General features: G+C 38.2%; 3 protein-coding genes across 27 annotated transcripts; 2 read left to right on the top strand and 1 right to left on the bottom strand.

Annotated features, from left to right (window-relative positions):
- Nucleotides 1-16: 16 nt before the first annotated feature.
- LOC121178287 (tyrosine-protein phosphatase non-receptor type 22-like) lies at nucleotides 17-11,342 on the bottom strand. The gene is made up of 21 exons (XM_041032844.1): nucleotides 11,053-11,342; nucleotides 8,872-8,980; nucleotides 8,454-8,530; nucleotides 8,205-8,300; nucleotides 7,951-7,989; nucleotides 7,671-7,742; nucleotides 7,377-7,436; nucleotides 6,899-7,041; nucleotides 3,869-3,935; nucleotides 3,675-3,752; nucleotides 3,404-3,490; nucleotides 2,410-2,971; nucleotides 2,212-2,298; nucleotides 1,988-2,065; nucleotides 1,800-1,871; nucleotides 1,547-1,683; nucleotides 1,392-1,419; nucleotides 1,141-1,233; nucleotides 977-1,045; nucleotides 753-880; nucleotides 17-648 (listed from the first exon to the last, which is right to left on the bottom strand). Exons 1-21 carry the CDS (start codon nucleotides 11,152-11,154, stop codon nucleotides 568-570), a joined length of 2,265 nt encoding a protein of 754 aa, XP_040888778.1. The 5' UTR covers nucleotides 11,155-11,342; the 3' UTR covers nucleotides 17-567.
- A 1,092-nt stretch (nucleotides 11,343-12,434) lies between these two features.
- LOC121178282 (CMRF35-like molecule 1) lies at nucleotides 12,435-16,927 on the top strand. 2 transcript variants are annotated; one of them, XM_041032818.1, is made up of 5 exons: nucleotides 12,435-12,490; nucleotides 13,328-13,654; nucleotides 13,802-14,119; nucleotides 15,296-15,449; nucleotides 15,565-16,927. In XM_041032818.1, the coding sequence occupies exons 1-5, from the start codon at nucleotides 12,457-12,459 to the stop codon at nucleotides 15,731-15,733; spliced, it is 1,002 nt and encodes a 333-aa protein (XP_040888752.1). In that variant the 5' UTR covers nucleotides 12,435-12,456; the 3' UTR covers nucleotides 15,734-16,927. The 2 variants fall into 2 exon arrangements, with proteins under 2 accessions (XP_040888752.1, XP_040888753.1); XM_041032819.1 differs by lacking the exon at nucleotides 15,565-16,927 and having other exon boundaries at nucleotides 14,071-14,119; nucleotides 15,296-15,442.
- A 459-nt stretch (nucleotides 16,928-17,386) lies between these two features.
- Nucleotides 17,387-25,860, top strand: LOC121178284 (membrane cofactor protein-like). 24 transcript variants are annotated; one of them, XM_041032825.1, is made up of 14 exons: nucleotides 17,388-17,538; nucleotides 18,398-18,485; nucleotides 18,605-18,793; nucleotides 19,020-19,116; nucleotides 19,317-19,390; nucleotides 19,500-19,682; nucleotides 19,825-20,004; nucleotides 20,558-20,601; nucleotides 21,341-21,398; nucleotides 22,309-22,335; nucleotides 22,448-22,492; nucleotides 22,994-23,066; nucleotides 24,412-24,472; nucleotides 24,796-25,860. In XM_041032825.1, the coding sequence occupies exons 2-14, from the start codon at nucleotides 18,428-18,430 to the stop codon at nucleotides 24,796-24,798; spliced, it is 1,092 nt and encodes a 363-aa protein (XP_040888759.1). In that variant the 5' UTR covers nucleotides 17,388-17,538; nucleotides 18,398-18,427; the 3' UTR covers nucleotides 24,799-25,860. The 24 variants fall into 24 exon arrangements, with proteins under 24 accessions (XP_040888755.1, XP_040888762.1, XP_040888759.1 ...); XM_041032823.1 differs by having other exon boundaries at nucleotides 20,558-20,607; XM_041032820.1 differs by having other exon boundaries at nucleotides 20,558-20,617; nucleotides 21,324-21,398.
- Nucleotides 25,861-26,346: the final 486 nt, after the last annotated feature.

Below are 26,346 nucleotides of genomic sequence, written 5' to 3'. Positions count from 1 at the left end.
ACCAACATACCTGGCATTTTACCAGTCAAAGTTTTGTACCTTGCGTTGATAAAGGATGACTCCCGGTGGTGAAGATAGGTACTTCCACAAATTCATTTTAATCTACACTCTGTTGTATGTTCTTAACAAACAAAAAGATGAAACCTTGAAAAATGCTACCAACTGGTGCATTACTGGTACACAAAATCATTTGCACACTGACCTAAACTGCTGCATTAAAGTACTGGAAACAAATGCAGTGGTTATTCCAATGGATACTAGTACTGTAGTTTATTTTCAGTCGGACCCACAAAAATGGTCCATCTATTTTAAATAATCACTACTGCACCAAATACACTGTATAGTCCTGTTTGAGTAACATTTCATATGAACCACAGTGTCCAGAAATTATTTCGATTTTTTTTTAATGAAAATATATACTCATGAATTTTTCAAGAATTTACTTCTGCAGGTGGAACAAATGGGCTTGGGCCTCAGTGCCACAGACAGCTTTGGGACTAGGTTGTTGTTGGTTTTTGTTTTTTTTGTTTTTTTTTCATGGAATTTGTGACTATAAGAGAAACAAGGTCAAGTAAAGTGAAAGCAGAAGAGGAAGGAGTCTTCCTTCAAAAATAGCTTACCTTGACTTGAGCTTTTAACTCGAACAGTCTGTGGGAAACATTTGAAAGCAAAAATGTTACTGTCCTAACAAATATTAATTCAGCATGTTAATCGCTCGGTAGAATAGCAGCGAGGGGAGTGATCGCCGTTACCTTGCTTCTGCTCATGACAGCATTGAAGAATTTCTTGGGCTGAGAGTTGCCATCCCACTCAGATGACGTGCCTACCCTTGATGAGGGCTGTGCTGTTTCTAAGGGCTGCGGGGTAGCTGTCTCAAGAGCTGTTGGAAAAGAGTCAAATAAAATAACACTTCACTCAGACAACATGTGCTGCTGCACAAGCTAAACTGTGTGTCTCTGTTGTGCGATACACTCACACTCATCTGTATTGAGGATGAAGGACTCTGGGGTTCTTTCAGGAAGGGGAAGAGTCGGGATGTCCTCAGCTGCACAGTCAGATATAATTAAGTGGGTTTTTTTTTATGAAGAATGTTTGTGAAAAGTTAGGTCATAGTTCTGTCACTCAGCCTGGTAAACTTACTGTGAGAACACAGCAGAGGAGTCAGTGGGTCCAGAGGTTGACATGTAGGATGGAGGTTTGAAGTTGTATTTGATGCAAGATGTGTTACTGGCGCTAGAAATAACCCAAAAAAATACCATTCCATTGAAATTATCACACACATAGTAATTTTATATTACTACTACAATTGCATATCATTATTTATTACCGTCATTATTAGAATGTGCATGTACATACAAGTCCTGAACATTGTGTTTTTATAAAAATCCTACCTGTGAAGGTCATTTTTGCTCTCAGACTCTACAAGAAAGAGAAGTATGTTGCTGTTATATAATTGCCATAAGTGTGAATAAAAGTAATTCACCATTCAGTTTATCATTCAAGCCTGCATGGCATTAGGTTCCCACTGAAGAGACTCTATTCTTACCTTACTCCTCACCCAGTGTTTTGTCTCAGTCTGAAGAGCAGTGGCAGCTGGCTTTGAGTTACCAGACCATTCTGAAGACATTCCTATTCTGCTCAGGCTCGTTGCTGGCCTGAACTCAACGTTCTGCTCCACGGGAGCTGAATGAAAAACAAGAAGAAGGCATTTTAATTATCACACATTTAAGTAAAACACACAATGCACAGTTTTTTGGGTTTTTTTTGTGTGTAATGGATTTATGATATTATTAGGTCACCTTGATCAATAGCCAACTCAAATGATTCAGGGGTTCTCTCTGGAAGTGGGGGGGCAGGTGAAGGGGGGCTGCCTGAGAATATGGAAATAAGTAAAATAGTTTATTATGGATATTTTACATTTTTGTCAGCAAATCACGATATCTTCAGACATGTAGAACTAAAAAAAAAGTAGTAGAGACTTTCTCACCTCCCCAATCCCCGACAGCCTCAGCAGCAGCATTATGTGGCATGATAACCGATAACCTTTCGCAGGGATCTGAGTCGTCTAAAAGACAAAATCATCAATGTTGGAGCACTCAAGCTTTAGTCAGTTAGTCAAGTCACATAGCAAGATCAAGAAGGAAGCCACATGTGACTTCTTCTTACATGAATAGAAGCTATATTCCAGACTTTTACACTGAGAACACCAACCTATGTCCACTGCCAGTTCATAAGATTCTGGGGTTCGTTCAGGTAGTGGAGGAGCTGCCTCCTCATCTGTATTAGCTTCAGCAGCATCTACAAAATGCACATCAGTTAGTACAAATATCTACTAAATTAAATCCTGCTACTGTGTTGCCTATGTCGATTGTCTTTGAGACTAAAACATGCACACAAATGATCATTTACCTGAGACAGGAGAGGTAAGCTCCAGTGTCTGGTTATTCAAAAACAACGAGGGTGTGCTGAACACAGGGCCAGCTGTCCATTGTTTGGTGTCCTCAGTAGAGTCAACAGGTACCTCCTCTGATGAAGGGGAGCTCACAGGAGTGTCAAAGTAAGGGTCCTCCACCATCAGACAAACGGCCTCTGGCACACCTGATGAAGGTGGAGGGTTCAGTGATGGCATGTCATCGCGTTCCTGTATGCGCCCCTCTACTGCTGAGGTTCTCTGGCTCGTGTGCACCGTTTTGGGTGAAGTCCTGGGTCCCTCTTGCAGGTCCTGTCTGATGACCACAGTGTCAGCATGGGCCCAAGGTAGGTGCCATTGTTGCTGGTCCATGTGTTTGTCTTGAGCTCTAACAGCCATGTGATTTTCTGAAGCGGAAGGCAGGGATGTGTCGTACTGTTGTAAATCATCCCTCGCCTCATCCAACAGGTGCTGAAGTTGTGGCAGAAGATCCAGATCCTCCCTCAGATGCAAGAGCTCACAATCGCTGTTCGCTGTGATGGCAGATGGGACCATTGTCACCTGGCCAGTTTAAAAGAGGTGAGACACAACAGCTCTGGATAAATGAAGGGAATTATTGTAAATGCATTAATGCTAAGCAAATATGAATTCTACCTGATTCATATTTAGCATCCTGGCAAACGTGTAGTATGGTATGTGAATAAAGAGGCCATTACAGTTAAAAAAAAAAAAATCACTACCTTCTTGTGTTTAGTTACAAGCAAAGCAGTAGCTTTATTGATGCAGTTCAGTTTCGAATCACCCACCTTACAAAATACTGATTTTCCACTCAGATCATGTAACTTCATTCTATATTAATGTTATGAAACCACAAGAAAGCCTGCCACAGCTGTTGTTTCTGCTTTGCTGACTGTGATAAATGTACATCCGTTGGAGAACACATTGCTTCTGTGTACTCTGGCTTATTCACAAGGGCTGTTGCTGGTTGCTCACCTCATTTTTGTGGGTTTGTTCATCAGTGGACTGTAAATATCTCTGAAACAGGAACTTGATGGTTCTGTACACCAGATCATATTGTTCCTGAGGTTGGACAACAAAAACCAGCTCCGTTAGGTGACATGGCCCAGGTGCATGAAGCACGGACACAAATCATTAAAAGGTTTGTGATAGAGAGAAGCAACTGACACGAAGAATTGTCTGAAATGCTGTTCTACTTGTTGAAAGATTTGTTAAATGTGATGCTTTGTTTGAAAAAAAAAATTACCTTGGTTTGAACCACTGAGGGTCTCTGGGTTCTCATGTTTTGAACTAAGTCGTAGATGTTGAAATCTGGAGTGATCATCTAAAACAAGCATACAAACAGTACCATACGGCTGGGATCTTTTACACTTTCACTGTTAAAATTATCTGTTAGAAGAAAAGCAGCATGCAGAAAGTGCTAGGGTTGGCATATCTCACCTGTTTCTTCAGGAGGTTCCAAGTATAATCAATGGCACACAGGGCTCCTGTTCTACCACAGCCAGCACTACAATTACAGCAGCAAAAAAAAAACCAGCTTATATCCAGCAAGAAGGACATTTCAACATGATTTCTCAAATAACTGTTAGTTATAGAAGTGTTGAAGAAGGCATCAGACATGATTAGATTTGCAAACATTTTCAAATGAATTATTATCGTCTTCATTTTGTAGCAGTCATTGTGCTGCATTGCCCACACCACACCCAACCTCCAGATACTCTCTGCAGGTTTAAACAAATGTTAATAATCAGTTCCTGATTCACCCAGCATAAAAAACCCCAGCTGACCTCAGTGGACTTCTTTGTAATTCTGAGGTCGAATTGAAAACAAAAACAAACAAATAAAAGATGTTTAAGGATTTAACTCAAAACCCGAAAATACACTGAGTCCCAAGCTGTCATTTCAAGAAATGTGAACTTTCTCTCTTGTCTATACAGTACCTATATTAGTACAGTACAGCGTCATCACTAAACTTCAAGGAATGGTTGCAATAGCATGACCTTGCATAATCTCTAAAGTACTGCAGGAAACACGTCATGATATGACATGATATTTGTCCTCATCGTGTCCTTTTTCTGTAAGTGTAAAATAACAAAAGACAAACACTTTTTGCTGTGAAAAAAATCTTTGAGTGTAGAAGTGAATTCCCTCAGAAGGGGGGTGACTCTCTGGTATGCAGGTTGGATATGTACCTCAATATTCTTCCAAATAACATATTTGCATGCAAATTTCCAAGCACCTGACTAACTGACATGTCACATACGGTGACACGGAATGTGACATGTCAGGTAGGTTCGGATATATATAAAATCATCACTTAAAACTCAATTTTGTGTTTATTTGGGTTATCTTTGTCCAATATTTAAATTTGTTTGATGACCTGAAGCATTTAAGTGTAACAAATATGCAAAAAAAAAAGAAATCAGGAAGGGGGCAAATACTTTTTCACAGCACTGTATATGAACAGCCAACTCGCTCTTTGCCCATCATACACATTTGCAAACTCAGTTTCTGTTCCTACTAAGCATAGTCAGTCTTGAAGTTTAATCTCACTTTCTATATAATCGAGATGGCACATGGAACAAATTCTTATACTTTTCTTCCTTTAGTAGACAGTATAAGCTATATTTAATCTTCCAGCAAACCTCACATGGTTCCCGCTCCTTCTGTAGCCAACTTGGTGCATATTTGTGCACACACAAATATCTACTAGCACTTATTTACAAAAAGAAATGTCCCTGAGGGCCCAAACCCCACGTCTACTCAAGGACAAACACACCTTTGCCATTGCATGTGTGGACTGATGCAAGACATAATTCTTGGTTAAAGTGTAACTTTCAGTTAAAGGGTAAATGTAGGTTTTAAATCATAGCATAGCATAAGTGCTGGAAAAACTGAGGGGAAATGCCTACATGTATAGATTAAAACCCAGTGGGTTGTTGGCTAACCGCCTACATGCACTTCCTGTCTCAATGCAAGAGGGGAAGTGCCTAACCTCTTAGGCCTAAACCAGGGGACGTGTACACACTGCCCACAGGCAATATGTTCCCATAGTAACTAGTCAATCAAAACCGCAAGTGTAATTTTTTAGTATGATCACTACATAGTGATCATACTGATAATAATAGTAATATATGGCGCCTTTCATACATAAGAAGCAGCTCAGATCCCTTCACATAAAATTGTATTAACAGTGTTTAAAATGTTTTAACAGATTAAAAAGTTTAATAAACAATTTAAAATACAACAAATAAAGCAAAAGATTTCAGTGAAATAAGCAAGGTACCATGAAACTACCTTAAAACAAAATTAAAAGAGATTTTTTTTTTCCCTTAAGAAATTTTCAGCAGTATTTGTGAACAGGCTGTTCAACTGTTTTGGTCTATAAAAGAAAAAGGCTACCTCCCCCCCTGTAGTGTTTATAACCTCAGCAGTTACAAGTGTAGCGTGAGAGAGGGTCAACAATGTATGAATGTGTGAAAAAGTTCAAAGTCTCGTAAACTAGAAATGAAATACCATTATAGCCAGTGTAAAGATGCTAAAATGGGTGTGATATACTCTGTCAGCTGCACAACTTTGGACAAGCTGAAGTCTGCTCACTGCTTTCTTGGTCAGTCCTGTTCAGGAAGCATAGTAAAGATCAAGATGAGAGTCAGTTTCTTTGCATTACAAAGTGCAAGATATGGTCTGACTTTTGCCTTATTTCTAAGGTGGGAAAAAATGATCTTAGTGACGCACTCTGTCTTTCTCAGATTTGAGTCACAATGTATAATACCTTCGAGCTTTTTGACTCTCATTGAAAATGCCTTTTAAGAGTTGTGAAGAGTTTAAGAGTAAGACCATTTAAAATTATTTGTTTCATTCAGCCCAAATAATTTTCTTTTGCCTTCATATCATTTTAAATAATTGTTAGTCATCCAATACTCAAAACCAGTGTGTGAAACAGTTTAGACTGTTGGGGTTGTCAGGTACTAGTGGTAAACATAATCTGCATAGCCAGGAAATTTCACACCTTGTAGTATAAGTATTTGGAACATATTTACCAATACTGACACAAAACTGTCTCCCAGTTAACTGAGTGTGAAACCTGCCAAGAGCCTTTCCAGCAATTCCATCAGCTTTAATTTATCAATCTAATAGTACTTCTACTGTCAGTGGATCGGTTATGATAAATTACAGAGGACCAGGTTAGAAGTGTTAAATGTGAAGATTTAAAATAAGTTTATTCATAATACAGAGATCAAGATTGATACCCCCATGGAGTAAGGTTTTTAAGAGCGGGTCCTTGTTTTTGTTTTTGTAAATAGAAACAGTTGGTACAGCACAGCAATACACACTCTGTGTCATATATATGTATATATATACACGTGTGTGTGTGTGTGTGTGTGTGTGTGTGTGTGTGTGTGTGTGTGTGTGTGTGTGTGTGTGTGTGTGTGTGTGTGTGTGTGTGTGTGTGTGTGTGTGTCTGACCTGCAGTGAATGCAGATAGGGATGTCATCATGGGGCTGATAGGAACGCATCTCATGCAACATTTCCACGAGGGGAGGAATGGAGTCTGGTACACCGTGATCTGGCCAGTTGATATAGTGCAGCTGTTTCAAAGTTCGGCTACACTGAAAAAAAAAATTTAAGTATTGTGGACAATTACAAAGCAAGTCTCTTTTCAAAGCACATTCAATAACAACACATATCAGTTCAGGAGAAACACATTTACCACACTTTTTGCTACTGTATATATTTCACTGTGAAAGCTGATTTACACAAAGAAACAGTTACAGTAGACTTTAGCTGATCCTGCGTCAGTGGTGTCAAATATGACCACATTAGTTTTGAGATTTGCCACCACTCTTTGTAGCAATTAACAACAAATCAGCTGATAAAGTTTTGCTTGTCTCAGGAGAATTACCATGACTGTTATTCCCACAGTCAGGGTATAAACAATACTTACATTGTGATAAGTCAGCCTTAACATCCTTGTCAAATAATCTCCTTTATTTTCCTCAGAGTCCTGTTAAAAAAAAAGGCCAGCAGTGAGTACTTTTAAGATAACTACTTATTTAAGATAGATTATTTTTTTTTATATTATACTAATAATACAATAACTAATTGTTGTAAGTTGCAAGACTCATGTAACATTGGTCATATGAAGATAAAGTGACGCTATAATGTCAGCACATGTTACGGTTCAGTTCTAAGAACCCGTCAGAGCGGGAAGTGCAACTGTGAGAATAAAAATACTTACACAGTAAACTGTAAAAGGTTCACAAACAAATGGCTGCTCTTGTTTCTGTGGCCAGTAGCGTTCACACTTTTTCTACAAAGACAGAAAGAAAGCACACTGTTTCTCACATTTTACATTTCACATCATTCTATACTGACAAACAGAGCAACAAAAGGGAATTCACTTCTACATATAAAGCCAGCACAGGTAGTGACCTGGTTTCATAAAACCACACCAAACTGAAGGCAAATGCACAAGTATTGATGTTAGCAGTGAAACACAATGAAACTCATCATGTTACCTTTCCCATCTCAAACTCTCGACAGGCCATCACTATGACCTAGAGTCAAACAAGACAAGAGAAGAGGTATGATGCACCAAAACACAACACGAACACTAGGGTGGGAAGTTCAAAAGTTCAGTTTGTGAACCCAAAGCTGGAGCCGCTTTGATTATTTTTACCACTGAGCCATGTTAACTGTTGTTTTGAGAGCAACACGATTGCGTTAAAAACACCTTGTTATGTCCACAGATGGCAGCCGCGTCGTATTGTACCTTTATGTTGTATTCCCAAATCATCCTCAAGAAATCCAGCACAGTGTGGGGCAGAGGACCCTGAGTGGCAATGTATGCCCTTGAACCTGACACTCCCTGTAGACAAAACACAGCATTGCATCAAGAAGTTGTAGTGACGTTTACATAAACCGTAGTACGCAAATGTAACACAGTAGTTGCATAAATGTAGAGTGCATATAATACACACACAAAAAAAAGATTCTACCTACAAGGACACTGCTAATTTACCTTGATGAAGCTGGCGTTGATGTAGTCTGTGTCATTTTTAGTTGTGTTGAGAGTGAGCTTCACTCTGCTGTGGTCAACTAAAAGATAAGATAAGAAAATCCTTTATTAAAGGAGAGAAACATGCCGTTATAACGAATGTGCTGTACCTAGTAATGAAATCATAATGTTAATGTCTTTGCAGCCAAAGGTGGTCTGACCCATCATACTGTAAACACACAATGCTCTTGTTCATCTAAACTTGTTTTCAGTATTAATATGACAGATGTGTGAATATAAGGGAATGAAAAAGTCATAGTTTCGTAATGATATCTTATCTGACACTATCTTGTCTGCCATGACGCAGAGTCATATTTATAATCTTGTGCAGAAGTATAAGTGAAGCCACATTTTTCACAAATCTGCCTTAAGCAAAGCTTACAGGGAACAATGTCCTTGTATCGGTTCTTCTTGATGTTTTCCTGCTTTTCCGCTGTCTTGGTGGGGAAGGTCTTGTCAGCACGGTACTTGGTTGACTGGCTTTTCAATCTCTGAAAAACATGAAGGAAATTGACTCTAACTGTACTGCATTCATCCACAGTATTTGAATCATAATTCAAAAACAAATAAAGTTGCTTTTGCTTTTGCTTTCGGTGGGTGAAATGCTACCTTTTTGTGAGAGAGGTTAAGGTTCAGCTCCATGGTAATTTTACGAAATTCTACACTATCGTGTCACATTATCATGATGTTGAATTCTTCGTGCGTCTGTGTGTGTTACAAATGGAAGAAGAGGGAGGTGTCTTGGCTTATGTTGAGGCCATATATACATGGATATAGCTGAGTGTAGACATACCTAAATAAGGTTTACCCATTTTTTTAACTAATGCTACTCAGCTATATTTCAGTTAAACATGAAAATCTCAGAAAACTGTCTAACCTAAAGGACCACACATGTCAAAACTTCCTCAATTTAATAAAGATTTAACATAGATAATTATCATTGACTCAGAGTGTGTCCCAATAACTCTGCAACAGTCTCGGGGTCATTTATCCTCCAAAGTAAAACAGAACTCTGAGAATTTAGGAATACCATATAACCCTTCGCACATTTCACTTCCCTGTTCACATTTTTAAAAAAACCTGTACAATTGTGTTTTTTCAGCTATGAAGCATCTTGACTCATTTTTTCTTTCCTAAATGCAGAAAAATGAATCCATGCTTTTGTGTCCTCATGACTGGACTGGCCGTAATTCTTCATACTCCTGCCTAAGCCAAGGAGCTTTAGCTCATCTCCAGAGTTTGGAGTAATGTAATGAGAGTGTTTTACTCCACTCTTGGCCTCTCTCCTTTGGCTGCCAGTAGAACTTAGAATTCAATATAAAATGTTGGTTTTACATGGTGAAACTCCTGATTACGCTTCTGATTTGCTGGGCCTATGTATAAAACTAAAGTCTCTCAGACTGGCTAAGCAGTGTCTACAGGATGTTTAACTTAAGATGAACGGAGATTAGGCATTTGTAGCATTTGTCCCTAAACATTTAGTATATATAGTAATATATAATCGTTTACCTCTTTAGATTATCCAGTCCAACTAAAAAAAAAAATTGTAAAATTAATTTTGGTGTTTTTATTTCCGTTTTAATACTCTATTATGTTTTTTGATGCTTATAAAGCCTTATATGGTGGAAAAGAGGGGGGCAGACGGCAGGCAAATCGCATGTGACCAGTTGCACAGTGGTCAAACATGGTCAGTTTGTATGTGATTCAACCCTTAATGACCAGAATCTGTGACTCACTTTACTAGAAACTGGCACGATGGCTCACAAACTGAGAGGAATTCCATTCATACGTTCCATGCGTGGCAGGTTTGACACTCAAACTCATGGCGCATCCATTCTCACAGGATTTGTTGAGACACTGGTCTTTTTGTTCAGAGGTTGTTCCTCGCACTTCCAAACAGTGTGTTAAAGGCCTTGCAGACCATCTGCACTGCTCACACCACAGAGTGCTTTTTGTTCTTAAAGGAAGTGATGCAAGAGACCCCTTCCTCTGTCATGGTCGGGGTGGCAGGAGCATGACAGCAGCATGAGCGATCCTCAAGCACTGGCGTGTCACTTTTCATCATAACAGCAGCGCACAGACACAGACTTCTGATGCAAATGTTTTTTGTGCATATACATGTGCTTGTGCTTATATGTACGCAAGAATGATAAATGATACACTGATGGTAGTCTAACTGATACAAGTAGTACATTAGCCAATGAGTAGTATAGATTAGTACTAGACCAACAGTGTTTGTGAGCTGTTAGGCATTATAATGCATTTGCCCGTGGGTCTTACTTGCCATGCCCCTTTAATGACGAGCATCAGTTCAAAGAGGAAGCACAAGTGTGGTGTTGGAGCTGTTAATGCAGGAGCAGCGTGTCACTTCCCCGAAACATGTTGTCGTTTGTTTTCTTATTGCGCTTACTGTCAAATCAGTCAGTCTAAACAACGTAGGAATTATGACATGGTTTCTGATGATGTGATAATGAAAGGAGAAATAAGTCTATCGTGTGGAGGCTTCACCTACGTTACAACTCACAACACTACTTCAACAAAAGGAACATAAATCTTGACTCACGGCAAACTCCCCAGCAATTCCATTCGATACCTCCTCATCCACAGCTTCTTGATTCTCCAGCTGGACCAAGAAGCTCCTCAGTATCTGGGCCTGCTGCTCCATGGCTGGCTGTACACTGCCTGGGACAGGGCACCTTTGACAGGCATGTCAGGACACAAAGGTCCTCGTCCACAGGTCATGGAGTAAGGTCGCCAAGGCTTGGGTGCAGGGCTGTGGCACTTCTGTTGTTGCTACTTCTCTATTGCGACTATCACATCAAGGAACTGTCACAAGGGAACTGTTCAAGCTGTCTGAGAGGAAGCAAGAGTAAGCTAACATGTTCTGTGGTCAGATTAAAAATTTTGCCACGCCCCCTAGGTGTCTTTCACTGGGTCCTAAAGTCACCCGGGTGTTTGATTATCACAGTGTCACAGAAGGAATGGGAGGGAGACACCCACAAACAGAGTGGGCCACATATCTATGCATATAAAAACAGATGTTCCTACCCAAAGACAGCAATATTCAGGACACACGAGAGGAGTGGAGGACGGATGCGGTTAGGGATGAAGGAAGAGGCACAAGGAGTGGTGAAAAGACAGGGACTCTGAGAATTCTGAAAAGCCTGATGTTCTGAGTCAGCAAATAGCAGCAAACGCCTCAATTCTTTAGGTCTTCATATACCTTCTGTACAGCCACAGTATCCATGTTCTTTGAGATGAAATACTATCAAGTAAACTCTGCCAAAATTAATCAAACTTTGGGAGGAGCACTGTTTCAAGCAACTGTGGGCAAGAGTGTGAATGAAAATAATGGGTATAAGAACATTCAATATTGCAAGTACAAGATATGAAATGAAAATACCAGTATTTCAAAAATAATAAGAAAAACAGGCTTTATCTTAAACGGGCTTGTCAGACAAGCTGGCGTGCAGTTCATGTCAGAGGTAGCCTGCTCAGTCTCAGATATGAGGAAATATGATATGGTATGAGGAAGACCCACTATTGCTACTTTGCACCATGCCTTCAGCACATGTGCATTATATCAGTAGCATGGTGACATCTAGTGGCTCTGTTTATCTAACTTAAACAGCCATTCTTACATGGACCTGAGGGGTTAAAAAACATCATTTGTCTAGCAGTAAACCTCACAGTCTAAGTGAATGAATGAAATAATCATGAAACAGCGAAAATGCAGTTTCCCCTGTTATAGACAAATCTCTAAGGGATCCAAAGGGCCAGAACCAGAAACCAGAAATAAATGTTGCATGTTTGTGCAGCACCTCATATGAGTGTTCAGGACAAAGCAACACATGCAAAAGCATTTCTGTCAATCACCATGTGCCTTACAGGAAGCGATGATTACCACAGTCCATCTCAAACGTTTCCTGAGTGGTTGCGATTTCATATTCTTACCTTTAACAGCGACATGAAGGTACCGTGCCTGCTTTTGCTTTTTGGTGGTGAGTGAACTATGATTTATTACTTCTATTTCCAATCATCTTTTCATTTATTATAACATATATAAATTATAACATATATAAAATTTCTATTCCTTTTGGAAAATAAAACATTATAATTTATGTAAGGGGACCACTTTTTGCAAATATGTTTCTATAACTTATAGATGGATACTAACTGTAATTTTTCCAATTAATCAAACTTCATTAATAACTGGAAAATTAATGGATAAAAACTTCAATCTTGTATAAACATCAATAATGTTCTTAAGCTAAGCCGGAGTAACACGTATGCTACTTATGCTGGTGTTTGGTTCAATGCATGCACATGATTTTTGGAAATGTTTGTGTGAATGATTTTTCTATGTTATATTCTCACATTATTGACTCATTACTTCTTCATTTGTAGAAATTAAAATTCAGCAATGAAAGTGTTTTAACAATCATTTTCCACATTTTTTAATCTACCTGACACATTAGTTAATTATTTTTTTGTCACATGAAAAACGTTCACATCTGCTAAAAGTATTTGTCGATGCAAATGTCATTTTTCTCACGGGCAAGTTAACTTGTCACAACCAATACATGTCACCCCAACCCAAAATTTACGTTTAGTTTTTCACACGACCACTTGTTGTTGGTACTTTTTTGCAAAGTTTACAAGATTAATATTCAAATTTTGGTCAAACAATGAAATTATAAAAGTTAAAATAAAAGAGTTAAATGTTGAAACAAGAGCATTTTTTGGATTGCTGTGATTTCAGATTTAGAGGATAGACCCCTTGAAATCATCTTGTTTTCAGGAAGGCAGTCTCAGTCTAATTAGACCCTGTCTTTCAGCAAGTCTTCAGCTCCAGTGTGATAAAAGAGAGATCACAGCGCATGTCGGAGGTGAATTCATTCTTTTTTGCAAGTATGACACAAACCGATTCCTGTTCAGTAAAAAGTACTGGTGCCAAGGGGACTCCAGAGGTACCTGTAAAATTTTGGCGGATTCAGAAACTGCTGGCAGAACCACCGACAGGTTTCATGTAACAGATGTAGGAAGAAGAGGCCTGTTTGTGAAAGTCTCTCATCTCCAATTTGATGACACTGGAGTGTACTGGGTTGGGATTGACAAAATATATGCTGACATCATGACTTCAGTTAATGTGGTCATCACTGAAGGTAAGAAGAACAGACCCTTTTAATGATTACTTTGGAAAATGTACGTTACTATCACATTACAATCAATATTTACTGTATTTGAACATTTACTTCTCTATGCTGTCAAGCCAAATGGATTTAAATATATTGTTTGCGTCTTTGTGCCAGTTCCAGTATCTAAACCCAGACTTTGGCCCTTGAGCTCTCTGGTGGACAAGCCAACATGTTGGGGTCAGCCAGTGACTGTGCGCTGTGGTTGTACAAAGGGCACTAGCATTGGTTATACCTGGTATCAACGCACTCAGCCCAAGGACTTACTTCTTCATCTGTCTTCAGACTTGCAGCTACACTGTGGCAAAGTGGAAAAGGACAGTGACTATTACTGTTCTGCCAGTAATGACATAAGCAGTCAGCAGAGTGATATCCTCTCTGTGCAGGTTCTGATGCCTGCAGACAGCGGCTGTATCTATGTTGTTCTAATGCAGGGTAAGAACGGATGGGATGTTCTATTGTCTCTTATAAATATTAAGGCAACAATTGGCAACATTTCCCATGAAGTCTATGAGTTATAATGTTTTACAGATACTTTCAAAATGAATAACACATTTGCAGAGAAAAATAAGAAAAATGTCTTTGTCAAATCATTTATAACAGCACTTCTTCAGACTCAAATTTGTTCTCGTTATACAGCAGATACTTATAGACATTACAGGAAAAGGTTTTATGATTTTACAGGTAGGATTATGATGCTACCTGTAAGGGAGATAAAATCTCACAATCATTCATACTCGCTTTGCTGTATCTCCTGTATTCTGCACACAAACACTGAGGGGCTCTCTGTCACTACTATGGATGGTGAGTGTCACAACAGCAGTGTCTTTCTGAAACCATGTGGGTTTCAAGTTAATTAATATTAAGTGGTTGAATGGTTGCTCCTTCAGGTGACATTTTCTGCGCTGTTTACAAGTTTTATCATGCCAGGGTATACTAAACCCTGAAATTATTATATCGTGGTAACAACACAACCTACCTTCACATTTTCAATTTGGCTAAACAGCTTTATACAGTGGGAGTGGAGGACAGACACAAACAGGAAGCCAAGCCACAAGAGGTCTCTATATTCACTGACACTACATCATATATGGGTTCTAAAAGTGTGATGTCTGTGTGTTCCAGTATGACTTGTGCTCTTAGTTTCCTCCATGACAACATAATTTTGACACTTATGTTTTCTCTTAAGATTATGATGTCAAGATCAACGCACTGTTCAATGATTTCTGCCCAGTTACACCCTCACTTCGCTTGCTGTTTAAAATGAAAACATGAAGGCATAATGGAGAGCTTTAGCCATTTGTTGCAGAAAAAGACCTTAAAACCTTTCAAGCAAAATGGATGATTGTGACATTGTAAATTAGCCATCATTGACATACTTCATCATTATTAATACTGTCTAGTTATTGTTCTCAAAATGTCTAGAGTGCTTTCGTGTATTTTGTGAATATAATGTCCTGTTGTGTTACAGCTGACTTTGACGACCCTTAGTGGTCAAACTGCAAAAGACACTTTGTAGTATGACACACAAGGTTGTTGTGAAATGCTTGTTTCACGAGGTACACGCTCATAAAAGAATGGCATTTCAATGTCTGTCCTTTTAATCATCAGGCCAACCCATTTATGACTGTGTGGAAAGAATGAGCACAACCACAGCCAAGACTCCACCTTGGACTACCTGCCAAGCCACCACGAAAATCCACACTAACACAAAAAACCAGTCTTTACAAATCAATCAAACTCATCAAGATCTGTTTCTTAGCAGGTTAGAGTCTACAATATTTTTAAATCACTTTTGAGGAAATATTAGCAAGAGCTAAAATGAGACTCATCCACAGATGTATGTTTATTCTTTGTTTTTGTTTTTTTGTTTTTTTTAGGGCATGGACAGGGGTGCCACTCTGGTATACACTGCTGCGTTGGGGTTCCTTTGTGTCCTTGCTGGTATTTCTGTGCATAGTTCATAAATGTACAAAAACAAGACAGAAAAAACGTGCCAAGCGGAAGAGGACGGTTCATTACAATCAAGTGCCCCATTTCACTCAGTGACCTGCATTTTACAGTGGTAGTTCTTTGGAAATCATATCAGACTGTGTAATATTTGTTTTATTGATTTATCTTTTATCAAGGTTCCTATGTATCAACTGATAATCTGTGAAGTGTCTAGGTCATAATGTGTGTAAGCATGTTTATCAGTGTGTCTTACTGCAGCATTTATCAATTTAGATTTCTTTCTCATGCCACTATGAAAACATACGGTTACAAATCATCAAAAGCCACTGCTCTTTGATGCTCTTTAAACATAATCTAATAATTTCTAAGTTGTTAGGATGTGAATTTACTTTTTTATTTACTTTTATGTTAATATACTTTTATTAGATCAAAATACAGTCAGCCTGAGGGTTTATTTGCCTTTATACAGCACAATAGAAAATGAGGAAACACAGGCATGTTTCAGGACTTTTCACAGCGGAAACCAAACCCACAGATCCTGACCACGAACAACACAGCCCTTATCTCCTTCATGCTATAACCAACTAGGTCTTGATGAAGCAGATACAGTGGTGATTTCTAGCATGGTTACTTTATTTTAATATTTACAGTGTGTATAGGGTGATTTGGGGGACAAGTCCATGAAGGAAAATGCGATGTAATGTAAATAATGTTTCCATGCTCTTTGTCGTATTTACTTAGTGAGTGTAAACCAAATACAAGTACCTCTAGGGTGTGGAAATTTTATGACAAATGATGCAAGCCTAAGATAACAGAGACTGTTTCTTCAGAATACAAAGTAATGCAAATAACTCACCCACAAACTGGTAACTTCAATAAACTATGAATCAGCTGTGAGCTGTTTTATGGAAAGGAAATATATTGTAGTCTTAGTTGCTTTGTAACAGCCCCAGCTCCCAGAGAGCAGAGATATTATCCTTTGGATATTTTGTAATTACATCATATTATAAAATTATAGAAAAAACATTGATCAGAACTGAAACCACTTTCAATAACCGGAACTCATTCAGCATTCGGGCGTCTTAGGTCAACAAATGACTCAATCTTCTACAGAGGAACAATGGAATTTATATTCTAGTAACACCACAAAGCCAAAGTTGTCGACTCTGCTTTCAGATGTCGGCGATTAGTATTCTCGAACCACGTAATTCTCCCTTCACTTTCAGGGGTAGAAGCTGTTGATCCTTGATTCAGAAATATTCTGAAATACTCTGTATCTCAAAAATGATCCCTGCTAAGAAGTGAAATAAAATGAAAACGAGTTTCCCTGTTTGCGTAACTAAATACCAATAACCTCGGGCCCAGTGGGAAGTACATCACTTCCTCATATTGTCTTTATGTGGGCTGGGTCATCGCTCTTTCATGAATGCTTTATTTGATGGTCTACAACTGTTACTGCTGAAATGATGGCAAATTGTAACTGGCCACCAAAGGGACACATCAGTCATAAACATTAGTTGTTCTAATGAGATCACGTTTCACGGAACAGCCTTCACGTAAGCTCAAAACATGACACAACCCCTTTAGATCTTCAGTTTGTTCCATGTGGTTTTCTCTATTTTCCGGTCTGCGTAAAGTCAACATGCAGACCCAACAGCTCTGGGTAAGAGGGGGCGGTGGGTGTGTTTATGTGTTTTCCTCTCGTCTCTGTTTAAGTTCCGTACTGTGCTTAGGGTGTGTTCACAATTTTGGCTAACTTTGTGATGTTTGGCTAAGGACAAGAGTCACTGGCTTGTAAGGCCACGCCCACTTCCTTTCTGAAAGTCGAAGGAGTGAAGAAGGAGCCTAAGTCCGCCTTTGTAGGGCTAGCAGCTACCACAGTGATTCGTAGCGTTTTATCGGTAAGTATTAAATCTATCTCACGCTTTAACAAACTGCACTAACAAAACAAACCGAAAACAGAGTGGCGATACCGCAGCAACGCGACTAACGTTAATACGTTATTAACGTTTGGTGATGATATGTTAGCTAACCATTAGCTAGCTAACGCAGCCCGGGTTGCGGGCTGCGTTAGCTGTTCTGTTTTCTGTAATTTTATAATGTATTGACTATAAACGAATTCAGACACTCAGTTGAACACCGATCCGCTAGTTTAAGCACTGATCCCATTTAAATTGTACCGTTAAATTAGGACCTAAGTCGTTAGCTTTACCGAGACGCCTTGGAAGTCAATTGTTTTTGATAAAGTAAGGCAGGGGGAGCAACATGCGTGACTTACTAGTCTGAAGGGACGACATTTCACTGCTGTACTGACACCTTTATACTTCTCTTTTTGTTAAACACACCGAATTTGTCGGTCGTAGCTAAATAAAAGATAGCTAGTTAGGATTAGCTACATACGCAGTGTCACGATAGCTAGCTAATATTTACATATTATGAATGGGGTTTGGCTTGATGTTTTCAAAACTACGCAGCAAAGGACAGTAACGCATCTGGGCGTATATACCTAGGCTACAAACATTAACCCGTAACTCATTTCCACAGATTTGCGACTAAATATTTGTTTTTATTTCTGATATTTTGGTATTTTAACATTTCTGTTTATATTAGCGAAGTATAATAACTGTTACCGATACGTGTTAACGTTAGCTACGTGACCGTAATGTTATGTGTTCCACGGAGATAGCCTTGCTTTTAAGGACTCATCGCTAAATGAATACTTTTAACTTTCGTACCTGCATTTATGTTTTTGTTTGCCAGAAAGGGCTCATTGATTTACCAGAGGACCTCATGGGTTTCACTTCCTTACTTCTGTTGAGCAGTCTTGGCCTTGCCATCACTGCTCAAGGTGAGTGGCAGTGCAGATAAGTTTATTGTGACATATACTGTGTGTGTGTGTGTGATTAGATCCGCAAGCTGCCGTTTGACCTTAACTTTCTTTATGTCTTTCTTTTTTTTTTCCACTAGCTCAAAACTGTTCCAAACCTGTGCCAGGACCAAATATGAACCTGAAGGGCAATGACATTCTTTTAGAAACGTTCCCAAATGGGACTTCAGTTTCTTTTGTCTGTGGTGTTGGCTATATCACTGCTGGAGGGTCTCCAGTCATTACTTGTACTTCTGGCAACTGGAGTCCCGTTAGGCTGAAATGCAAGAGTGAATATTAGAACTTTTTTTTTTTTACATTCACACTACTAACAGCAGCAATATTTCACAACCATTTTTTTGCAGTATTCCCTGATATGGAATCCTCTTGTAAATGCTGTTTTAGATCAGTGACTGGTAATATCTAGTGACCAGTATGCTGAGTCATTTCAGTCTAATATTATCCGGTAATTTTTAAGGAGGACTTTAATCCTTATGAGAGTTTTCTTTTTTTAAGGGAGGAACTGTGGCTCTTTTGGAGATATTCTAAATGGAAACATTGAGTACGAAGGCACGGACTTTGGAGATAAACTCACGATCCAATGCAACACTGGGTTAGTAATAGACCAATAACTGATGGTTTATGTTCAGAGAATTCATTTTTGAAATGTTATTGTGTGCAGCATATTTTAACTCTACGTCAGCTTTGGTTATGTTTCCCAATCAAAAAACACATTGATAAATTCAAAGGTTAACGCAGATCCTTCTTGAAATTTGTTTTCTAAAGGCAAACTGTTTTTTTCCCCCTAATTAGTTACCGTTTGGTTGGTAGTAATCAAATCTTTTGTGGAGACAGCGGGTGGATGGGCAGGATGCCTACCTGTGAAGGTTGGTAATCTTTGTATGTTTATACATGACACTAAACTCAAACTGTAAAAAAGACTTAAATATTCTTTAAAGTACTTCCACTCTAATAAATGCAATTTTTATTTTGCAGTGACAGCTTGTCTACCACCACCTATGATTGCAAATGGCGGTTACAGTCCAAAAAAAGAAGAATACTATGAATATGGAGAAGTTGTACAGTACGCTTGTCAACAGGATTATACACTGAAGGGATCAAAATCATCAACATGTTCAGAAGAAGGAAAATTCTCACCTGATCCTCCAACATGCATTGGTAATTGTGTTTTTAATAATTTTTTTGTCCCCACCTTTCTAAAAATTTTCCAGTGTAACCTCAGCTGTGTCTGATACTTTCTCATGCTATGGAGTGGGTTACTTCAGGCATCTGTATTCATTTCCAATTTCTTTGCCTGCAGAGGTTATATGTTCAGATCCTGATATTATAAATGCTGACTGGACTGGGGGTTCGCGACCTCCTTATAGACACACGTCTACGGTAACATACACATGCAGGTCTGGATACACTATGGTTGGACGTGGAACCCTGGTATGTGACATCAATAGTAAATGGTCACCTGGACTTCCAACATGTGAAAGTAAGTCGCAAATGAACATTATTACTTGACATAGGTCTGTAAAGAAAAGTTAAACTGTTTTGTTTTAATGTAATTTTTATGCTAATTTTAGATTTCATTATATTCCTACATGTGATTGACTTAATCAGATACTTTTGTTGTGGATATAAGATGAGTACATTTTATTTGTATTATAACATTACTACTGCTATTTAAAACTGAAGGATAATTACATAAAATTAATTGCAAGTCTTCTCCCACATATTCTCTTTGCCAAATAAATGATTATAAATAATTATTGCCTTGGTTAAAGAAGTGAATTGTAAAAAGTAGTGTTTAGAGTATGTAATGTCTATGAAAGATTTCTCACAGAGGGATGTGTAATTCTGTGGATGTTGTTGATCTAGAGCATCATAGCAAATTGAAAAGGTATCAAAGTTACTGTAAGGTCTGTTTAAAAGACAGTGTGTGTGTTGGGAATGGATTTTAGCAATTCATAATTAGCTTCTTAATTATGAATTAATAACATAATTAAAGTGAATCAGTCTTGATTCTTTCTTTTATGTGTTTTCAGAAATTCAAGCCACAACTAAAGCTACTACAACCACCACCACTACCACCACCACTCCAACAGGTAGAGTCCATGTTAATCCTTAACCACCAAAAACCCTATAGTGTGCACACCTGATGAAATGGTGTAATTTGCCTCGGCCAAAAAAGCCTTTTGGGGTGACTGGTTAAAAAAGAAAGCCTAAACAATTTTACAGTGCCAAAGCTGCGACTATATCTTGGAAAAAAATGCTTTCATTGTGCTTGTGTTACGGAATGACAGCTGAATGATCAAAGTGATGGTATCTTACAAGTATAAACAAGCTTTTCTTCTCAAATGACTTTTTCTTAGGTAACATAGGCTTCAACAATATGACAGTGGGTCATTTACAATGACCCGTACTGTTTCATACCACTACTACATTGTTATATTACATTTTTCTACATGAATGTGGTCAGTTGCTCTACTGTACCTTTATTTGTAAGTTATTGAATTCATTGGATTAGCTGGAGCAGACTTTCCTGTCTGCTTTTTTAAAAAACAATAAACAGTGTCCCAAGTGCATGAAAGATTTCTCACAGAGGGATGTGTAATTCTGTGGATGTTGTTGATCTAGAGCATCATAGCAAATTGAAAAGGTATCGAAGTTACTGTAAGGTCTGTTTAAAAGACAGTATGTGTTGGGAATGGATTTTAACAATTCATAATTAGCTTCTTAATTATTAATTAATAACATAATTAAAGTGAATCAGTCTTGATTACTTCTTTTATGCGTTTCCTAAAATTCAAGCTGCAACTAAAGCTACTACCACCACCACCACCACCACCACTACCACCACCACCACTCCTCCAAAGAAACCAACAGGTAGAGTCCATGTTAATCTTTAACCACCAAAAACCCTATAGTGTGCACACCTGATGAAATGGTGTAATTTGCCTTGGCCAAAAAAGCCTTTTGGGGTGACTGGTTAAAAAAGAAAGCCTAAACAATTTTACAGTGCCAAAGCTACAACTATATCTTGGAAAAAATGCTTTCATTGTGCTTGTGTTACGGAATGAACAAGCTTTTCTTCTCAAATGACATTTTCTTAGGTAACATAGGCTTCAACAATATGACAGTGGGTCATTTACAATGACCCGTACGGTTTAATACCAGTACTACATTTTTATATTACATTTTTCTACATAAATGTGGTCAATTGCTGTACTGTACCTTGATTTGTAAGTTATTGAATTCATTGGATTAGCCAGAGCAGACTTTCCTGTCTGCTTCTTTTAAAGAAAATAAATAAACAGTGTCCCAATTGATTTTTTTGGCACTATACCATGACACTTATCGATGTTTACATATACCTCGATGGGGATACTTTTGTCCATGGGTTAGTATTTTCACATTGCAGTTTTGACTTTACAGGAAATTGCAGCTTACAGTGTAACACGTTAGTTACCTAAAACGATACGTGAGCTGATTTCAACACCCTTTGAAATTACGTAACAAACAGCACAAAGTTCATACAGTATTTTTTCCCTCCTGATACAATGTGTTGCACAGAATTTTTGTAAACACAGATGTAGTCCAGGCCCATGTTTAATTAAAAGCAGTTGCAACACACTGCCCAGCGTTATACACTTGATCTACACTTGATGCTCTACAAAAACAACATTGAACAAAACATTGCTCAGCTTTAGTTGATTGTGTCTATGAAAGGTACAGTAGATGGACTTTTTGCATGTTTTTTGTTTTTTAATGTTCTAATTATAAGTCTCTGCTTCAGCTGCTCCTAACCCAAGTGACACACCTGGTAAGTCATCAAAGTGATGTGTTAAAAAAAAAAAACAAAGGAAAAGAAAAGAAAGTTCTGTTTTTTGAGATTAATATCTGTTTCTTTTGTCTGTTTGTTTGTTTTAATACAGACAGTGGAAATAATTTGCCTCAGACGTTGGGTATTGTTCTTGGTGGTAAGTTTCAACTTAATCCTTGAACAGTAGATCAGGAATGTGAAGAGATACTGTTGGACCAAAATAAGATCATGATGGCCTTAGATGAACAGCTTGGTTTATATTACAGTAGACTGTGGAACTCCTGACAGGGCATCATGTTCTTATTTGGATCAGTAAATATGAACAAAGTGACACGTTCGGCCACTGGAACATACTCATGTTTTAATTGCTGGACGTGTCACTTTGTCACTAAACTATTCTTTGTCTTTTTGTATATGATGTCTATTTTGCTGTGGAATTTGCTTGTAAGGTTTGCAAAATCTTTTCTGAATTGCAGTAATTTTGCTGCAGTAATTTCATAAAACAAAATCGTTTTGGGATTATCAGTCCGACCTTTTTTTTTATGTCAGGATGGTGCCAAGCTTTTCAGTGTCAGTGATAATACACTTGTTGGCCTCATGTCCAGTCATCCTTTTCACATCATCGTCATCAAACATCTTTTTTTTCTCATCAAAATAGTCCTCGTTATTGTCGCCCTTTGTTTGGGAGTCTATTGCTTTGGAGTACCAGGATGCATCAAGAAAAAACGAGGGTAAAATGTTGTTTTATTCAACTGTGCGGATTAACCCTTAAATGGCTTTATTCCTGTAATGGCTTCTCCATGCTTTTCATTTGCATCTCAGACCAAATATTAACAATTCTTCACACCTTTGATTGTGTCTCAGACTTTCTGTTTGTCTCTCTGTGTTTTGTATTTAGTCAGTATTTTCAGGCAATGTAGGCTTTCTGTCTGTGTTAAGTGTTGCACGTTGAAGTTGTGTGCATTTTTAAGGCTTTTTGTCTAAGCTTTTATCTACCACAGGGTCAACGTTGTCAAAAGTGGGCACTGCAATAAGCCCTCAACGAACTCTCCCGCACAGAGCTGTCGGTCATTCAGTAGAAAGAACTCTGCCCCAAGCGCTTTAATTGTCTTGACAAACAATGTGGACATCAGCCAAATGCAACATGTAGATGAACCTTTTTTTAAGCATTAACAATCAGGCATGCAGTGATTATATTATCTGATTCTTTCTATTCCCATATGCATACTTAGTGGTGTTTATTGCCTCCTATTCTGTTTCCATGGATGCCACAAATTTATATGACCAAAAAGGAAACACAGGTTCTATTAAAAAAAAATAGAAGGCAAAGGCATGTTGTTGGGGCAGAGTTATTTGTATGTAATGCCTAGCTCGCTGTATAGGAGAGTATCTTCAAAATCACACAGCTTGTAAGTTTGGTTGCACAAGTTGTGAAACTTCAATATGCATCTAGGCTTCACAACCTTGGGCTAATCAGGGCTGAATTTGGTCCATAAGATCATCAGTAAATGAATTGCGATTTAAAAATGTGACATTCTGTGGTAGCATAGCCATATATATTTCTTTCTGCAGAATAAGCTCTTCACATTTTTTTTAATAAAAAAATGTGAGGAAGCCACATTCTATGTGGTTAATGTTTTGGGTTTTTTTTGTTTCTAATTCTTTTTCCTCAGTAATATCATTTCAGGTTTTGATACACAGGGCCACATGATATGAATATAAAACAGCAATTTGGACTTTTGTTTGAGTGTAACAACAAACTCCACATGCAATAATGACTGCGTCCTTGATGGTGCTGTGGTGACCTGTTGATTTCTGCTCTCAGAAATGAACAGGTAGTATTTTGCATCTGAAAATAACGCCCACCCAAATTTGGATATTTCAGCTGTGAGAGGTAGAGGGAAGCAGCAGACAGGGCCGTGTGTGTGTTTGTGTGGTATTTATTTTTGTAGATGGGCGATTATTGGTGTTGTGGGTGAATAGGGTGTTTCTGTAGACTATCTTAAATTTTCCTAGCTTCCTGTCTGCTGGGTCATTCATAAACCGTAATGTTGACAAGTCATTATTGGATTACAGCCCTCAGAGAAGCTATCCTGGCAATGAGGCTGCAAAAGATGCAGAGGGGGTACCACTCTCGGTAAGAAGATGGTCCACTAAGCACACCTGAACTCATGTATGCCAAATGAACAGACGATACTTTCATTTTATTTCACACTGTATGCCCATGCTGTTCTGTGGTACTGCATTAATGTTCAAGATGTCGTTTTTTTCCCCTCCTCTTCCACATTATCCTTGCCAGCTAACTAACCTTTTGGACAGACAGTTGGCTGCCTGAGTTACCTCTCTTAAAAAGGCTTCACAAATAATGTTTTCTTCTTTCACAGCGTTGTAGGAGTTTCTACAGTTTGTCTAAAAATGTCTTTCTCACTCTAGTTTTCTTTGCTTCTATTTTTCCTGCAGTAAGCATCACTGTCCTGTTGTTCCAATATTGATGGATGTAAGAAGGACTTGAAGAGGAATGCCACTGGACAAGTCTTGGAATGTACTTGTGCCATTCATGTGCATGTGGATGGACATATGAAATCCTGAAAATTAGCTTCAGAATGCCAGTTTGAGATTCTGAAACTTGAGCAATTTGATCTCAAGCTTCAGCTTATGATTCCCATGGCTCCCCTGATTAGTTGACAGTAATACACATTTTGAAAGTTCACTCCCAACTACTTTTTTCAATTCAGTGATCTTTAGGCCCCCTTCTTTTACAACATCAAAACAGTTTTTCTGTTCTTTAATTATGAAAGAATCAGATTTTGTTTATCAGAGAAACTGCTGATTCTAAATTTTTGCACTGTATCTCAGCACAGCTCACGCAGGCCATTATAGCTTCAGCTGCACCAATGGCTTGCAATAAGCAAAATCAAGAAAGATTGTTTGCATTGTGGATTAGAAATACAGCAGTTGGGATGGAATAGTTTTTGTTTAAAACAAAAAAGTTTTAGTTTGATGCGGGATACACCTGTAAATTTGGCATCCACCATTAGAGACAGTGGGATCTGTAAAAGAGTCCCTAGCATTGTGCCCTCGAAGAGATTTGTTTCATATGCCTTAATGCAAATAGCTAAATGTTTTAGCTTGTGTGTTTGCCTGTGAATTGCATAAATGTTAATCTACTTGTTGGGGTCAGTTATTGAAGTAAATAATTAAACATGTGTAATGCTGGCACATTGTTCTTTCTGCCCAGAATCTTTGCCAAATTCAATTCAATTTTTCCAGACAGAAATAAAAATCAGAAGTTTTTTTTTCTTTTAAAGTATTTTTGTAGATTACACTGGCACTCTTCCAAAGTGTCGGTGTAAGCTTAATACTTGCTGACCCCACACTACTCTGAGAATTACTCTGGGAGTACTTAAGAGTATTAGACATACGTGTTTGTCTCTAGTTACTCAAAGATGTATAGACTGTGATCCCTAAAAAAATTTGCACTCGTTTGGCTTTTTGTCATTATTTATTAAAGTAAAATTTGTGTCAGCAGTTTTTGTATTGTTTCAAAGCAGGCGTGAAACTGCTTTTCTATTTGCACTACCTTTTGTAATCAATGTAATAAAACAAATAGACAACAAAGACTCACCATTGTGTTCATAATTTAGTTTTAATGTGCATATACATAACATACTCAAGCTCGACTAACTCTTGTTTTATCCACAATTTAATCTTAAGCAATGGTAAACTCATTAAAATACATCTGTGTCAGTCTGCTCATACTCTGTTGTCCTCTGCATTGTTCTATCATGCATGTTCTAATGCAGTGAGTAGGACGGGAGCCTAAAAAGAGGCACAGGGAAAACAGATAACAGGCAATATTGAACAAATATTTGAAACCTATTGTATTCACTTAAAGGCCTATAGGTATCAAAATTAAACTTGTGGATGTAACTTTTTTGTTGTTTTAAACAAAGTCCCTGATGCCCCAAATATTTTAGAAAGGTTTTAAGAACTAAAACATCTTACAGCTAC

Source organism: Toxotes jaculatrix, unplaced genomic scaffold (genome assembly GCF_017976425.1).
Source record: "Toxotes jaculatrix isolate fToxJac2 unplaced genomic scaffold, fToxJac2.pri scaffold_62_ctg1, whole genome shotgun sequence".
Classification (NCBI taxonomy): Eukaryota; Metazoa; Chordata; class Actinopteri; family Toxotidae; genus Toxotes; species Toxotes jaculatrix.
This window is presented reverse-complemented; position numbering and strand designations above follow the sequence as displayed.

Excerpts from the sequence above, each read along its gene's own strand:
- LOC121178282 (XM_041032818.1), top strand. The coding sequence starts at position 12,457 with ATGAAGGTACCGTGCCTGCTTTTGCTTTTTGGTG. Across the intron at positions 12,491-13,327 it reads CCTGCTTTTGCTTTTTGGTG|CAAGTCTTCAGCTCCAGTGT; the intron begins GTGAGTGAACTA and ends CCTGTCTTTCAG. Across the intron at positions 13,655-13,801 it reads TAATGTGGTCATCACTGAAG|TTCCAGTATCTAAACCCAGA; the intron begins GTAAGAAGAACA and ends TCTTTGTGCCAG.
- LOC121178284 (XM_041032820.1), top strand. The coding sequence starts at position 18,428 with ATGGGTTTCACTTCCTTACTTCTGTTGAGCAGTCTTGGCCTTGCCATC. Across the intron at positions 19,683-19,824 it reads TGATCCTCCAACATGCATTG|AGGTTATATGTTCAGATCCT; the intron begins GTAATTGTGTTT and ends CTTTGCCTGCAG. Across the intron at positions 20,618-21,323 it reads TACCACCACCACTCCAACAG|CTGCAACTAAAGCTACTACC; the intron begins GTAGAGTCCATG and ends CTAAAATTCAAG.
- LOC121178287 (XM_041032844.1), bottom strand. The coding sequence starts at position 11,154 with ATGGAGCAGCAGGCCCAGATACTGAGGAGCTTCTTGGTCCAGCTGGAG. Across the intron at positions 8,981-11,052 it reads GAATTGCTGGGGAGTTTGCC|AGATTGAAAAGCCAGTCAAC; the intron begins GTGAGTCAAGAT and ends CATGTTTTTCAG. Across the intron at positions 1,046-1,140 it reads TCCTCTGCTGTGTTCTCACA|CTGAGGACATCCCGACTCTT; the intron begins GTAAGTTTACCA and ends CTGACTGTGCAG.